The sequence below is a fragment of the Cheilinus undulatus genome, linkage group 14 (genome assembly GCF_018320785.1).
Source record: "Cheilinus undulatus linkage group 14, ASM1832078v1, whole genome shotgun sequence".
NCBI lineage: Eukaryota > Metazoa > Chordata > Actinopteri > Labriformes > Labridae > Cheilinus > Cheilinus undulatus.
This window is the reverse complement of record NC_054878.1, coordinates 14,453,109-14,468,527: the sequence shown is the minus strand read 5'-3', so window position 1 is coordinate 14,468,527 and position 15,419 is coordinate 14,453,109. Positions and strand designations below refer to the sequence as shown.

Genomic DNA, 15,419 nt, shown 5'->3' with positions numbered 1-15,419 from the left:
CTATACGCCAAAGCGATGCCTAAGATCCTCTGATAAGAACCTTTTATCTGTCCCTAAAACCAGATTAAAATCAAAAGGTGACCGGGCATTTGTGGTGAGGGCTCCAACCCTGTGGAATAGTTTGCCTGAAGGTCTCAGACTTGAGGATTCACTATTTTCTTTTAAATCAGTTCTAAAGACACATCTTTTCAGATTAGCCTTCTCTTAAAAAAAAAAAAAAAAAAAAAAAATCTCTGCTTTATATGTACTTCTTTTGTTTTTACCAATGTTTTGATGTTTTAGATTTTCATTATTTTTGTTTTATATTATTGTATTTTTCTATGTATTGTTGAATTTATGTATTCTATTTCCTGTGTCGGACTTCTTGTGAAGCACTTTGTAACTTAACTTTTGAAAAGTGCTATATAAATAAACTTATTATTATTATTATTATTAACTGTTTTGATACCACAGCACCAAAAATTAATGTCCCAGGCACCCAGTATTTGGTATTTTCTTGTTCTTAATGACCAAAAATTGCAATTAAACACTTGTATACTATCAAAATTGCAAAAATTCATTGGAAAGGTTTCAGTGCTAGGGCGCAGACGGCTGAGTGGTTTTGGTTGCACCCCAAAGCAGGTGGCCTGGGTTTGAGTCAGACTTGTAGCTCCTTTCCTGCATGTCTCTCCCCCAATCTCTCATCCCTGTTTCTGATCCTGTCGACTTTGTCAGTGGACTCTGTCCGCTGTTGTCCTCTCCAAATAAAGGCATAAAAAGTCCAGAAATAAATCTTCAAAAAAAGAAAGGTGCCAATGCCAATAGTGGCAAATGTATTTGTGCAATTTAGACAGTGTTCAGGTGTCCCCTTGCAACTTTTGACTGCCTCATTCCTGTCTGGTGCACCCCTCTTATGATAAAGACTTTATAAAGACTTACTTTTTGATTGTGTATTCACCTCAATGAATAAAACACTGTGTTGAATAACAAGGTGCAGATGACCCAGCAGTTATGTTGTGTCCTGAGTACATGGGCAGCCTTGGTTCAAGTCCCCACTCTCTCATCCTGTTTATAACTCTATCCACTGTCTTCCTCTATGAATAAAGGCATAAAGAGCCCAAAATTAATAAAAAAAATGTTGAATTACTAGACTTTTGAAAACCAAAATTTAAAGCTTTAAATACATCATTAGTGGATAGTAGGTGGGGTTACAGTAACATCACAGGACTGAATGAAGTAGTACTGGATGGACCTACAGCAATGTCTTTCCAGGGGCCCAGGAATTTCAGGTGCTGATATGTCAGGTTTGATGGAAGCCAACCTGCAATGTAAATGTTGCATTTTTTGTAACATCTAAGCAGGCCTGCCCACAGGGTTGGCTGGGCCCCTGAAAAACCTAGAGAATGGGCCCACCCAAGTGATGATTTATTGGTGATGTCACTCATACCCATATTTGCCACTTCAACCCATTTTCTGCTTCTTTTCGCCCTTGTTTTTCACTTTTTGTCACTATGAACCCATTTTTGCCACTTTTCTCTGCCGCAGTTAACCAATTTTTCTTTATGTCCCCTTTTTTCCCTTATTTTATCACTTCTAACACGTGCTTGCTGCTTTACGTCAGATTATGTCAATTTGACCACTTTGAACCCATTCTTGCCCACTCTTTTTTGCCTTTTCTTGCCTATTTTTCCATTGTTTGACCTTTTTGCCCAATTTTTCCTCTTCTTTTCGCCATTCAACCCATTTTTCCAACTTTTCACCCATGTTTTGTTTCTTGTCACAATTATTCCGTTATGTTTTTGTTCAACTTTTCACAGTTACTTCTACTTTTTTTTCTGGCATCTTGATGTTTGTGCACATTATGGCTTAGCTATGAAGGTGACATTACCTTCCTCATCATTTAGTTCAGTGTTCCCATCTTAACATTACTGATAAAAAAGTAATTCTATTTTAAGGGGTTTACATTTTTAAGGGGGCTATATTGTACCAAAGCATAAACAGATAAAACAGACTTTTTTGTAGTTATGACATGAGAGGTTACTATTAAGGTTAGAAATGAAATATGGACATCACAACTTAACTTAGGAAAGGACCATGATTTTGCTGACCTCCATCGCCCCCCAGTTTGTCTCCCTGAAAGCACTCCCCTTTATCCCCCCTCATGGGCGGCCTTGCAGCCAAGTATAAAATCAATATGATTGCTTGTACTTCAGCCGTGATAATGACTGCAAAGGAAAAGCTGCCTTGCACCCTGTTTTTAGTTGTTGGATTAACAAAAAATAAAGAGCCCATTATGGAAATTCACAAAAGCATTTTATAGTGAAAACATATTTTATGTGAGAACTGGGCTCTGCCAGTCTCCGTTTTTTCTGCTCTTCTCTGCATAATCCTTCTGGCCCTTTTTTACGCCTCATAGGAGCTCGGCACCATGGACAGTTCTCTGGCATTAGTGCTACTGGAGCAAAACTTTCCTTTTGCTGTCAAGGGTGCCTGAACCTGGACAGAGCTTCAGTTTTGCATATTTCACAACCAATTTCCAACATGGTTGCTGTCCAAGGTGCTGAAGCCTTTACCATGCTCCAATGGTGCCTTTTACCCAGGCTGAGAGCAACCATTGGTGCTCTCCGAGGTGCTGAAATCCTAATGGCGGTTCAGTGCCAACAAATGTGGTCATTTGTGATTTAACAAGCCATATTTTTATTCTTTTAGCCACTTTTGGAGCATCTGTGGTAAAATTCTTGGATTATCGAAGCCTTTGATTCCTTTTGATGTCAGCGTTCAGTCTTTGCTTTGCAGCTCTAGCCACACAAAAGACAAAAGAAAGCAAGCAGTACAACAGTTGTTAAATTTTAAATGCGGAACATAAATGTGCTATCAATATGTACGTTCTGGGCATGCGTTCTGTGCCCCTTTTCCTAAATTCAACGCACAAGCTGCAAAAGTGTCCATGCGTTTTTATTACTCCTAATTCGCCCTAAGGGGCTATTTGCCTTATTTTGTCTCCGATTTGATTTTTCCCCCTCACTGTGCAGAGTACTGCTGTGTAGAAGGCGGGTCAGAGCGTCAGTGTGGGAGAAATCCAGGGGCCCATCATCAGTTGCGCTGAGTGAGCCGAGCTGAGAGATGCGCGTTCACTGAGCCGGGGAGAGGAGGACCGCTGCGTTTCCTCCACCGCGCCTCACTTATAATAACCTCCTCATCACCAGCATGAGCATCTCACCACCCCGGGCTCACTATAATTAAAGACACCACGCTTTCTGGATGGATTTTCGCTCTGGATTACTATAATTTATATTTATACACAGGCTTTTTACCCGTCCGGATTCGTCTCTCTGCACGGAAAGGTAAGAGCACATTAAAACTGGGTTATTCATTTTAATAACACGTCCTTTACGCATTAGATGTGTTGTTGAGGTCTTTATGTGGCAGGAATCTGAATCTCTTTGCGCGAGTTTGTGTCTTCTTAGAATTTGACGTGGAATTGGTGACTTTAGGCTGAGATGGGGGTTTAAGCGCAGTGGGATGCTCTGGATGATGAGTTTGAAAGCTCTCGCCTGCACTTTAACCACAAAAGAGCGAGCGATGTGTGGGTGAACCACATCTCAAGAGAGCACGTTTATTTGCCAGGGTAGAATTTGTGACAAATATATTTGCGGTGACTGCGTAAAGAGCGATGAGATGGAAACTTTCAGCTCACTGAATCGCGTGTCACAGAAGGGACAGCTTTGTACATTAGGCTCTATATTATTTGCAACAGCAGAAACTGCCGGAACTTCTTACGATTTACGCATGGGTTCTTACAAATATCTGAACGTAGTTCAAATTTCGCTTCGTAAATTTCAAAGCGAGGGGCTCGTGAACCCTTGAGCAACAGTCAGACTGCCACCGTGCGTGGAGCAGAGGGAAAGCTGGAGCGCTGCTGGAAAATGTTGCTGCCCGCTGTTTTATTCATCGGTGCAGGGCTGCTACAGCTCCGGTTTCTAGTCGGCTTTACTTTCAGTTAAAATATATCAAATATTCTGCAAAGTGATCAAATTTACTCTGGTGATCAACAAAAGCTTTGCTTGCTCCTCTCGCGCTGTGAGAGCATGTCTGTGTGGGATGGACAAATCCACTGGGGATTTGAATAGAGACTAAAGCACGACTACATTCAATATTACAGCAAAAACTTCAGTCACCTTACAAATAGGCTGACTGTGACCTTTATTTCCCCTCAGGTTTGTTGGCTTCCATAAAGTTATTCTTTATTATTTTGCACAAATTGTTTATATAAAGGCTCATTTTATGGTTAAAAAAAAGAGAGAATGCATGTGAAAAAAATCCCTTTTTTGTAAGGATGAGAATTATTACCTTTTTATCTAAAAATCTGTGCACCCCACCTCCACAAAAGGGTAGCTCATGTCCTATAAGACCCCCCAGCACAAGTTTTACCCCAGGCATCATCAATGTCTCAGATGAAACGATGTAAGAATGAAGACATGCACACCCCAGCATTGTATAGTGCATTTAAATACAAAACGTGTCAATATTGCAGTTCACTTTTGGTCACGACCGCCTGCTTCGTCCCTAAAGGCCCTCCTTGGACCTCACATTGTCGAACCAGTAGCAGACTAGCAGGTCCGGACCCACTCCCAGTGTGCCTGCTGTGACTGATGTGGGATTAAATCGTTCCTGCAGACTGCAGCTTGTGATGGACAGGGAGCACAGCAGGGGGATAGAGGGGTCTCCAGTGCGTGATGAGGGGGCTAGACTATAATACAAAACATGTCAATAAATCTGCAGCTCTTAAGTTGGATGGATCAATGCATCATTTATGGGCACCGACGGTATCCCGCGCGGGTCATCTCATATCCGTTTCCATTTAATAATTCAACGTGTGTGTATCCCGGAAAATATGTGCTTATTCTAGCATAGTTATAACTCCATCATGAAGAAGAGGTAGGTAAAGTAACCGTCAAGGGTCCACAGCGAGGTAAAGGTACATACCTTAGTAATTTGTAATGTTTGCGGGCCCTTTTTGCAATTAATTAGGTGAACGCTTCTGTTCATGCTAATTTAGCATGCAGCTAACTTACTTTAAAGTGGTTGAAATTAGCTTCTCTTTCTTCCCTCTAGAGTGAGACGAAGTATGATTAAGGGTGCTAAAACATGGGGTTAGCTAAAGGGCACCTTTCACAACAAACATGTGAGGAAAAGGGTCAGAAAAATATGTACTGTATTTGACTTTTAACCACATTAGTTTAATTCAGCTTAGCCTACAGGCTAGCCAGCAGGTGAGTCATTTTATAGGTTTCGAGGACATATAGTCATTTATAAAGTTCCAGGTGGGTAAGTGTTAAGAAATTAAACATGACCTACCTCAACAGACTAGTTTTAAGTGTTAAATGTTTGGTTGAATCAGGAAAACCAAGCTTTTATTATCCCATTAGTGCCTTAGTTAACTGAGAGGGGACATGTTAGCATTGTTAGCTTTCCCTGTCATATCTATGCTCACAGGGACACCTGATGCCTCAGTTAGGCAATAGACACAATAAGTCCTGCTAATTGAATAGAAGCCAGGGCCAATTTTAATAAGACTCTGGAATATCAGGTTTCATGGCCATATCAAGCGTAGCTTATTCAAAGGACAGAGAGCACACAGCACATCTCTACAGCCAGTGAGTTAGATTGACACTGCTGCATTCAGGGTTATTTTCACCACACAGAACCTTTTAACCTCCGTGCTGTCTCACCAAGTCACTTTTAAGACAAAGACAATGATCCAGCCAGGCAGACCCGGTGTTGTCAGAGAGACGTAGGCCACACATGCACACGCCTGCACAGGTGCACACATGCGTGCACACACAGTGCATTAGCATAGGTATCAGTTACTAGAATTCAATAGCTCGCCTGCTGCAGCAAGATTAACTATTCAGGGCAGGTGGTTAAAGGCCCTATTGTGTTGCATGGTTCTGTGCTTCTGTCATGATTGGACAATGCATTTGTCTGGTGGGCAGCCCACTGCCAAAACAATTGCAAGGGCAAAGGGCTGGAAGAGTACACACACATATAAGGTTTCGCCATGTGAATCATTTCTAGCCCTGCTGAGCAAATTTAAACAGAGCTGAATGAGTACAGGAGTAGCAAACACGGACCAGTACACTAGTTAATATTCCAAAGCTGTGCCATCCAGGTTTCAGTGTTGGATAAAAATATGTATTCATTGGAAGAAAATTTAAAAAATGTTTATAGCAGCAAGATACGAATATGAAGCCGTACCGTCTTAACATCTTTCTGAATTGCTGTTTATGATTGTAATCCCCCAAAGACATGCAAATGAGCTAGTGAGTGGCGGTGGATAATTAGTCATATTTATCAGGATCCCAGCAGAACCCTACAGATAGCAGGCTAGCATTTGAGGCTTAACATATGTTGTGGCTCACCTCAGTGGGTTTTCAGTCATCACAGAAACAGCATCTGCAGTCTTGTGTATTTGAAGATGTAAAAAACCCCTCCATATTGTTGCAACTACTATATGAGAATGTATCATTACATGAAGGCAAAGAAAGACTACTTATTTAGGTTGATCTACAAATGAAACTGGGTAATTGGGGGAAAATGGGACACTGGGTAAAATACTCTTAAAAGCTTTAATGGATGATGACAGTGTTATTTCGTAGTATTTAGTGACCACATGGAGAGTCAAATCTGCATCGAGTGGTGCTCTCAATATCCTCTTACAGTAATCTAAACTCATTGGCTTGACTTTGTTCTTCTGTAAGATGCACTTTATTCTGATACTGAGCCAAAACATTTGCCTTGACCCTGATTACACAAATTTATAAAATGTGATGGCACAACTGGGTAAAATGCTGAATAATAATTATGTCAGAGTTGGATGAATGCCTCATTCACACAGTGTAAATCAAAATGAAACAACTTTCCAGACTGAGCTCATTTGATGGATAGCATTTGATTAGATACACAGAAAATTACACTTTTCCATTACCTTACAAGTTTGTGTATCATTTAGGGGACCATAACCATTGTCAAATGTTATGTGACCTTAAATTTTATGTAGATATACATGGTATTATTGGCATGATACAGGTATCAGAAGACACATTGCAGTATATCAGCTGTAAATATGAAGACTTTAAGACGGGACTGACAGATCTGAATCAGCTGAAGTCATTTTCTTTGTTCAATTTCACCCCTTTCATTTTAAGGGTGTTCTAAAGACTGAAGTTTGTTTCCTTGTGCATCCTTTTTTAATATATATTTTTAAACGTTTGCCTTTCTTTTGGATAGGACAGCTGAAGAAAGACAGGAAATATCACACAAGAGAGTGGGGGGAGGACATGCTTTAAACAGCACCAGACAGGGATTTGATCCTGCAACCAGTGCCTTGAGGCTAAAGCCTCTGTTTATGGGCACCTGCTCTTGCCACTGAGCTAAACTAGTGCCCTTCTTTGTTCATCTTTAAACTTTATAGTGTGTTTTAAGGACTGAAGTTTAAGATCTGCACTACATTTATACATCAGTATCTACATTTGTATCCATATTCATATTGGCTAAATTGACTTTGTAAATGTCAGCATATCAGATATCAGCAAAATTCCAATACTGTGTATCTCTAATTCTTAAGTCCAGTTCAGACCGAAGAAACACAGTGCAATGAGATAGTTTTAGATCAGCACTGGAGACGCTCGCAGCAGTCTGAACCAAGTTGTTGCAGCCCCAATTAAGTCTGATGATGTTGCGCATCACCTTGTAAAGTCACAGGCAGTTGGTTGCAACGTGCTGCAAGCAACAAAAAAAAAAAAAGAAAAAGAAAAGTGTAATCCTGTTTTGAAAGGCTGTAACAGCCAACAGATACTCATTGATGGTAATATTTCTTTAGAAACAATCATGCTGTGAATCTTGGAGCTGATCACACCTGTCTTAAGCTGCAGAAGTTTAATGTGTAGTGATGTTCAAGCCTTAGTTATGACAAGACTAAACTAGCAACGTTTTTTTTTTTTTTTTTGTCTACATGTGCCAAGATATTTGAATGAATACCTTGAATGAATGAATTAGTAATGATCAAACAGCCTGATGTCAGGCATAATGAAGATGATGCAAATGCAGAGGAAAAACACTTGGAGTGCAATACTGTCCCTACTGTAGGGAGAGATTTATTTTGAATTAACTTGAGAAATATTCACTTTAAATTGAGAGACTAGGAGAGTTCTTCACACATTGCCTATTCAGTCCCAGCAGTGTTAACTTGGAGGCATTTTAAATGTTGCAGAGTTGCCAATCACAATCAGTTTCAGTGCTTGTTTCAACCTTCAACTTTCAGTTTATCTCGATGTGAATCTTTGGTCTGAACTGCATATAAGGGATAGACAGATGCATCAGTTTACCCCTGGTATCAGCCAATATTGGCCCTTTTGACAGCAAATAATGTGAGCATCACAGATGTAAGTTTATCCATTTTGTTATGTCAACTTAATGCTAGCATTTAGCACACATATAACAGCTGATTTAGACTAGAGATTGATCATTGGGCAGAAGATGAGACTGGCTGGGCAAACTGTTTCGTGATCACATGCTGTCATTATGGGAATTCCAACCAAAGAGATGCTAAAAAATCATTGGTATAGGTAATTTGTTATTTTAAACATTTGCTTTGAATTGCTCAATCTGTGCATCTCTAACAATTTTATGATCTTCTTTGTCATGCACAGTAGCATGGAAAAAGAATGACTTTTTGCTTACAGTGATTTTATCTTTCTCTTCAGCTCTGCTGTAGGTGTGTCCAAAACTGGAGATCCAACCATGGGGCACGGCGCTGGACCAGCGATGAAGGTTACGTGCTTCAATCCAGGAAGTCGCCTCAAGGAAAAATCCAAAGATGCGGCTCTGAATCACTGACAAAACCCACAAAGGAGCACCTTCATTTTTGCACTTTCATCTGTCCACTTTGTGTGGAAATTGGATATTTTCAATATTTCTCTGCATAGCCCTGGCTGAGAAGATTTGATTTCACCCATTATCAACATTAGATCCGGCTCACATAAAAAAACGGATATTGCATCCTCAGCTTGACTGTTAAATTATCTATGTGGAATATAAGGTTCAGCAGATAAATCCAGACATAATCAGATGTTAATATCACACTGAGGATCTGTCCCCTGTTCTTACCCTCTTCTGGTACATCCTATTATTCTCTACAATGAATCCCAACAGCATACCTGGACATGTCCTCTTGCTGCTAAGTACCGTGCTTGGCCTGAGCGTAGGCCTGGAGTTTACTGGCTCTGAAGGTCAGTGGGCTCGCTACCTGCGCTGGGACGCCAGCTCCAGAAGTGACCTGACATTTCAGTTCAAGACTTCAGAATCAGAAGGCCTGCTGCTCTACTTCGACGATGGCGGATATTGCGACTTTCTTCTCCTGAGTGTAACTGAGGGTAAGCTTCAGCTCCGCATCAGCATCGACTGCGCAGAGACCACCATCACCTCGGACAAGATGGTCAACGACAGCCGCTGGCACTTTGTAGCCATCAACAGGCACAATTTGCGGACTGGCTTGGCCGTGGATGGTCAGACCAAGACGGAGGAAGTGCGGCCCCAGCGACGGTTCATGAAGATCGTTAGTGACCTCTTCCTCGGAGGACTCCCTGGGGATATCCGTGCAGCTGCCATCACCCTGCCCACTGTCCGAGAGCTGAAACCATTCAAGGGAATTATTACAGACCTCAGTTATGGAAGTAAGCTACCAACTCTCATCAACAGTCAGAAAGTGCGTTTGGAAATGATGGGCCTCTGCACCGAGAACCCCTGCGAGAACGGTGGAATCTGCTCTCTGGCAGATGGAGAAACCTACTGTGACTGCTCCAAAACTGGATATGTAGGTCGATACTGCACTGAAGGTAAGAGGGCTGGCCCCAGAGCTTTCTGTGTCAAGCGCTTCATATTGATTAAAATCTTTGTGGAAAAAAGTGAGGGTATACCATACAAATTGACACCTTTACAGTTGGTTTCCTGCCTCCAGCCACACAGTAAAAACTGTGATACTAACTGGTAATACTTGCTTTTTACATTATATCTACAATGTTTAATTACTTCACGGTGTTTGGTTTTACCTCAGAATCAGAATATGTCTTTCTTTGTTGATGCCTTACAGCTTCTCTTAGAAAGTCTTCATATTTCATGTGGGAGTTAATTGGAGGTGATGTGCTCAGCGTTTCCTCTTCCTTCACAGTTATTACTTTTGATGAGGAAGCGGTGGATGCAGCATTAGCTGATACGACTAAAATTACAACACTCGGTTCTCTTTTCTCCATTAAATGTATTCAGCTTCTGCAAGCTGGTGCAGGGACCTGAAGGTACACACAGTGTTTGGATGAGAAACAACTTCATCTATTTTCCTCTGCTTCTGTGCCAAGGTCATCTCTTTTTCGGGGGGGGGAGTGTAATGAGATGCGGCACTTTGACAATATTCTATCCTCTTCTATCTCCACACCTTTTAAGATGTAGCTGTATATACTGCTGCTTTCCTAGCTAATGCTTATCAAACAGCCCTGTGACAGTGATATAGGGGAGCCACTTTTAAAAGTGCTTCTAGTACTTTCCTTCCTGTGCAGAAAAATCATTTTCTATTGTACTCTGAACAACTTTTATATTTGATATGGCTGCTGCTGCTTTTGGCCGTCTTAATAAACAAATCAACATGTTTCAAAGCAAACCCCTGCTTGTGGCCTTGAGTTTAATGCTAGCTGATGCCAAGAACAATACTTTGTTGATACTGCAACTTCAATGTCATAAAAAGGAATTCAATAATCTAGAGTACACATTTTTACTATATCTTATACTCTTTTCTTCATGTGTATGCACTGTGAAAGATAACTATGTGTGAATAGACCCATGTCAAATTTCCTCCACCGCTGACCCACTTCCTGCCTGTCTAAATCAAGCTGACATGGTTTAGGGATGACTTTATTTTGCTGAAAACCAGGGGAATGCTCACGCTTACTGAGTGCAGCAGCTCTACTCACAAGCTATTTTAAACCACGTCTAAAACAGTTAAGACTTTATAGTTTGTCACCAAGAGAGCATGCATTTTGAATAAGCATTTGCAGATTTTTGTGCAGCGGTTTTGCTGTGTTTGGTTTCATAACATGTCCTATCATTTGCTGCTCAAACGAAGCTGTTCGGAGCTTAAATCCCAAGCACTAGCCTGTGGCATCGCTGTGGATAGCACGCAATGTGCTGGTTGCAGCGCAGTCAAGCGGACGGACTGGACTTGCCCACTTTTCGCTTCATCCTATTTGCTCATCGCCTCTGTTGAACAGTCAATGCAGGAGGAGGAGGAGGGGAAGGAGGAGGAATAGGGGGGTCCATTTGTCTGAGAGCATACTGGGCTGACTGGGGACCTTTGACATTCTTGTGTTGAAAACAACCAAGATTTTAAGTGTGTGCTCGCGACTCAACCAGACAGCTTTGACGGGGGGGAAAGAGACGGTCACAGCGCGGCCCCAGGGCAGAGCAAGTGTGATGAGTGCATCCACCACAGGCCTCTTGTACCCCAATTTGTCCCAGGAGGTCAGCTGTAGGACAAGAACCAACTCCCTCTTACTTCCACTCTGCCTGTTTCTTCCTCACAAACATCTTTTTGCGCAGTTTTTTGCAATCTTCTCTCATTTCCAAGCAATAAAAGTGCAAGGCATGAAGGGTAGCTCCCAGCTGATGTGACTGCTGCTCTTTTCTGCCTACCCATTAACTGATGTGGCTGATTGTTGATTATGCCACAGAGACAGGGAGCCATAATTAGGAGGATAATGAGAACAGAGATGGCTAATTTGCCTGTAAAATGCCTGCACAAACACCACTGTCAATTTAGACTATCTATCGGCAAACTAGCAAAGATTTTCTTTTTTATTATAATGTCCACATGTGTACAAGTGTCATAATACTTGTTGTTAAAGCCACCCTAAAGCACCTAGAGCTATCAGACTTTGCAATTTGGTTGCAGTTAGATATGAACAACTGCTCAGCACACCTGTCTTTATCTGCATACTGTTGATTATGCTCTACATTAACGAGCAATGAAAGCAATCTGTCAAACCTGTGAATATTTATTCGTAACATTATCAGGCTGCACGGCCCAGGCTCGTCATCCACGCTCTCAGACGCATTTGCATTTAACAGGCGTGCACACAAACACACACGGAGCAACAAGGCCCCGGAGCTGCTCGTTAAAACGGGCAGATGGCAGACTGACTGAGTGGACTGGGCCTCGGAAGCATTTTGCCAGCCTTATTCCTAATGGTAGCCTGCTAGCCCACTGGCCTAGAAGCGAAATATGAGAAGTGGGCAGAATTAACATGTGAGACGAAAGAATGAAACAAGGAAGAGAGGCAGAGGAAAAAAAAAATCATATTTGCACACAGTTTGGCCATTTTTGGTGTGCATTTTTCGCATCAGGGGACAGCCGGGCTAGCTTTCTGCTGAAGCATCACTGTTTCACCACAGTGATAATCATCAGACTGCCCTGTCTCTCTCTCTATCTCTCTGAGCTCCTGCAGCTTTTCCCCCAAACCATTCAGCTCAGCTAGCAGCTTAGCACCATAAACAGTTGGCCATAAAACACATGTTCAGTCCCTCCTCCATGTGGATCAGGATGTATCAGTGACTAACTGTGTCAGGGCAGAGAGCTGAAATTAGACACCTCTCACCACACGAGTCAACTTTGGCAGACTGTTCGCTGTTGTGTGCCGTTTATAACTTCCTTCTGTTGAATCATCTTTGATATCAAAATGATTCTGCTCATCTTATTAGCAGTGCAAATAGCATTATCTTTAATGGTAATGATGTGGATATTGTCCCTCATTCTGTTCAATTAAATTAATGGGGGTGACATTATGAAGTCTCTTGAATACCTCTGGGTTTTCACTTACAGTGTGATATTCATAAGGTCAAGGTTATTAAAACCTACACTGAATTGGTGAATGAATATGTATAACATTGCCTCTTTTCCTCTAACATCTATATGTTCTGCATTTGAATTTAGCAGAAATATATGCTGGTTTGATAGAAGGCTAGTAATTGAAGGCTTGGGCAAGCAAACTGTTAAGCAAGTGCTAAAATGGTGCCTTCAGGCTTAGCTTTGGGGATTAATAAACAGACATGGAAAAAAATGACAGTTACAATAATCTTACTATAAAAAGTAGGTCATGGGGAAAAAAAAGGAAAAAATGGTGTGGGGGACGCGCCTGATTCTAGTGCAGAGGGCATTTGTGTCTAGTGCCCGAGCTGAAAATTATGTTTGGATTTGAGTGGTGAAGCTGCTGGTAAAATAGAGCAGAGGATTACGCTCGGACCACATGTCCTCCGCAGCACATTGGCTTGTTCCGGGCGCTGTCGCATCAAGAGAAAGGGTTTTATCTACATGGGAAACTGAGCGTTTAACACGCACGCAGAGCGTATGCACACTTATTGAACGGGAATACAAGGGTCTGTAAGTCTGCCCAGTACTTGAGCGCTGGAGCTGTCCATCAGCTGGCCACTATCTCCCTCCCTACCTCCCCCCTCGTCCTTTCCTTTCCTCTCCCAATGTCACCCCTTCTCGGAGAAGTAGCAGCCATTTTTCTCCCTAAAGGAGGAGAAGAAAAAAACTCACCTTGCCTTCACCGGCTCCTTCTACAGAATTTTCTCCCTCTGCGCCTGCTCCTCTCAAATGATATTTATGTCCTCGGCTGAGTTTGTTAAATTATACAAGGACTTAATGCTGCCAGAGAGGAAAATAAAGCATGAAAATCCTCAGCTATATCCAGCGGTGGGAAACAGGCCAGGCTTCTTTGCAGCCTGAGCAGAGATCAAGGCAGAGCACTGAGTCAAATTTGCATCAGATATTGTGTATTCGAGCCGACACTTAAAATGTCTAAAGTGGTCCGTCTTAATTAAGATATCTTTAATTTCCTCTTGTCAGTCCTTGATGCTCTCAGGGGCTTTGATTACAGGAATCTCTCAATGTTAATTTAAGCCTACAAGTTGGAGGCTGAAGAGGTAGGATGTTGCATAAAAGCTCAACACATATTCATAGAGACTGCATTCACCGAGTGATCTTTCATGTGCCCTAAATCAGAGTGGCATGTTTGATACCCTGAAGGTGTCGTCCATGGGTGAGATCCTGGTCGGATTTTTATCCTGCAGGAGTAAAAGCTTAATATCCGGCTCATTTATTTATTTATTTTTTCCCACATTGAATTCCCACAGTGAGCATTCCCCTGAGCAACCGCAAGGGGTGTGTTGAATTTGGGTCAACGTGCAGAAAAGATTGGGTGGGGGTTTAAAGGGCAAAAAAGGAGATGGAGGAGAAAGATATGGGTCTAAAAAGAAGCATCTGGAAATCCACAAACCTCACAACACCATAAATCCTTACAGATTTATGCTTTTTTTAACGTGTGTGAGGATTTCTGTGTGATCCAAGATGCAGAATATTCAGTAAATGATATTCAGAGTTGTTTTTACAAAAGGTGCAACGTCAATCTGATTCCAAGAAAAGACGGGACAGATTAAAGTTTCTCTCCACAGGGTTTAAACTGGTATTTTAATCAGGCATGTTAAGGGGTGGCTCTTTGCTCCTTACATGGATGAAACAATTCTTAGAAGTGTGATCTGTTTTGCATGATAGCTCCACATGCAAACTCAAGTTAAGTGTGTTGCTAATGCTGGACTTCTCTTTGCTTTTTCTCCTTTTCTGTGACAAATCCACAGCAGTCCAGAGAACACCAGGTAAGTTTTAGGAAGGCTTTTAATAATTTAAGTTACATTTTTGCCACCCCTTAATAAGCAAACTTAAGTATAGAGATGTTAAGTCAAGTAAAATTAACCAATAATCATGCAATATGCTTTAAAAATGCTACTTTATATTCACATCCTGCAGCATTCTCTTTTATTAGTTATTGCCTCCTTCTATAGAAAGCTTTTATTTGCATTTGTGAAAGCTTTTCATAGTGTGATGGTCATGTTTTGTCATCATACAAAGCATGCATGCAATACAAGAATAGTATTGGTGTGCTGTTGTTTCTCAAACTTTCTCTCTGTCCCTTTCTGGTTTTTCTCTCCAAGGCCTCGCACACCTGAAGGCAGAGCAAGGTACTCTGTTCTTTGTCTTTCTAGAGTTCTGTTGTTTTTACTTGTTCGCCTGGCTTGGTTTTGAGGCGTAATGCTACACTGTGTGCCTTCACTACCTGTCCATGTGCATTTGTATGTTGTAATGCTCTGCAGAGAAGAGGGAGGGTTTTTGTGTGTGACAGTGTGTGTGTGCTAAAAGGGAGCGAGGGAGGGAGGGGGTGCATGGCAGCCCAGCATGTTCCTCATCTCACCTTCGCCTCTCTCTCTTTGCTCTCCCTCTCTGTGGCTCTGTGTCTCTTCACCCTTGATTCACCCAGGTTTCTGTGTATTACATAATT

The 15,419-nt window shown here is 41.7% G+C and overlaps 1 protein-coding gene across 3 annotated transcripts in view; it reads left to right on the top strand.

Moving 5' to 3' along the window:
* The first annotated feature begins 3,251 nt into the window (after positions 1-3,251).
* Positions 3,252-15,419, top strand: part of LOC121521774 (neurexin-3b) — a 536,400-nt gene continuing 524,232 nt past the window's right edge. For all 3 annotated transcript variants that reach the window (XR_005992887.1, XM_041805939.1, XM_041805938.1), the window contains exons 1-4: positions 3,252-3,323; positions 8,745-9,875; positions 14,722-14,739; positions 15,076-15,102. Coding sequence is in view for 2 of the 3 variants with exons in the window: in XM_041805939.1 (XP_041661873.1) it covers positions 9,179-9,875; positions 14,722-14,739; positions 15,076-15,102 (742 nt within the window). In the remaining variant the exon portion in view is untranslated. The remainder of the gene's footprint in view (positions 3,324-8,744; positions 9,876-14,721; positions 14,740-15,075; positions 15,103-15,419) is intronic.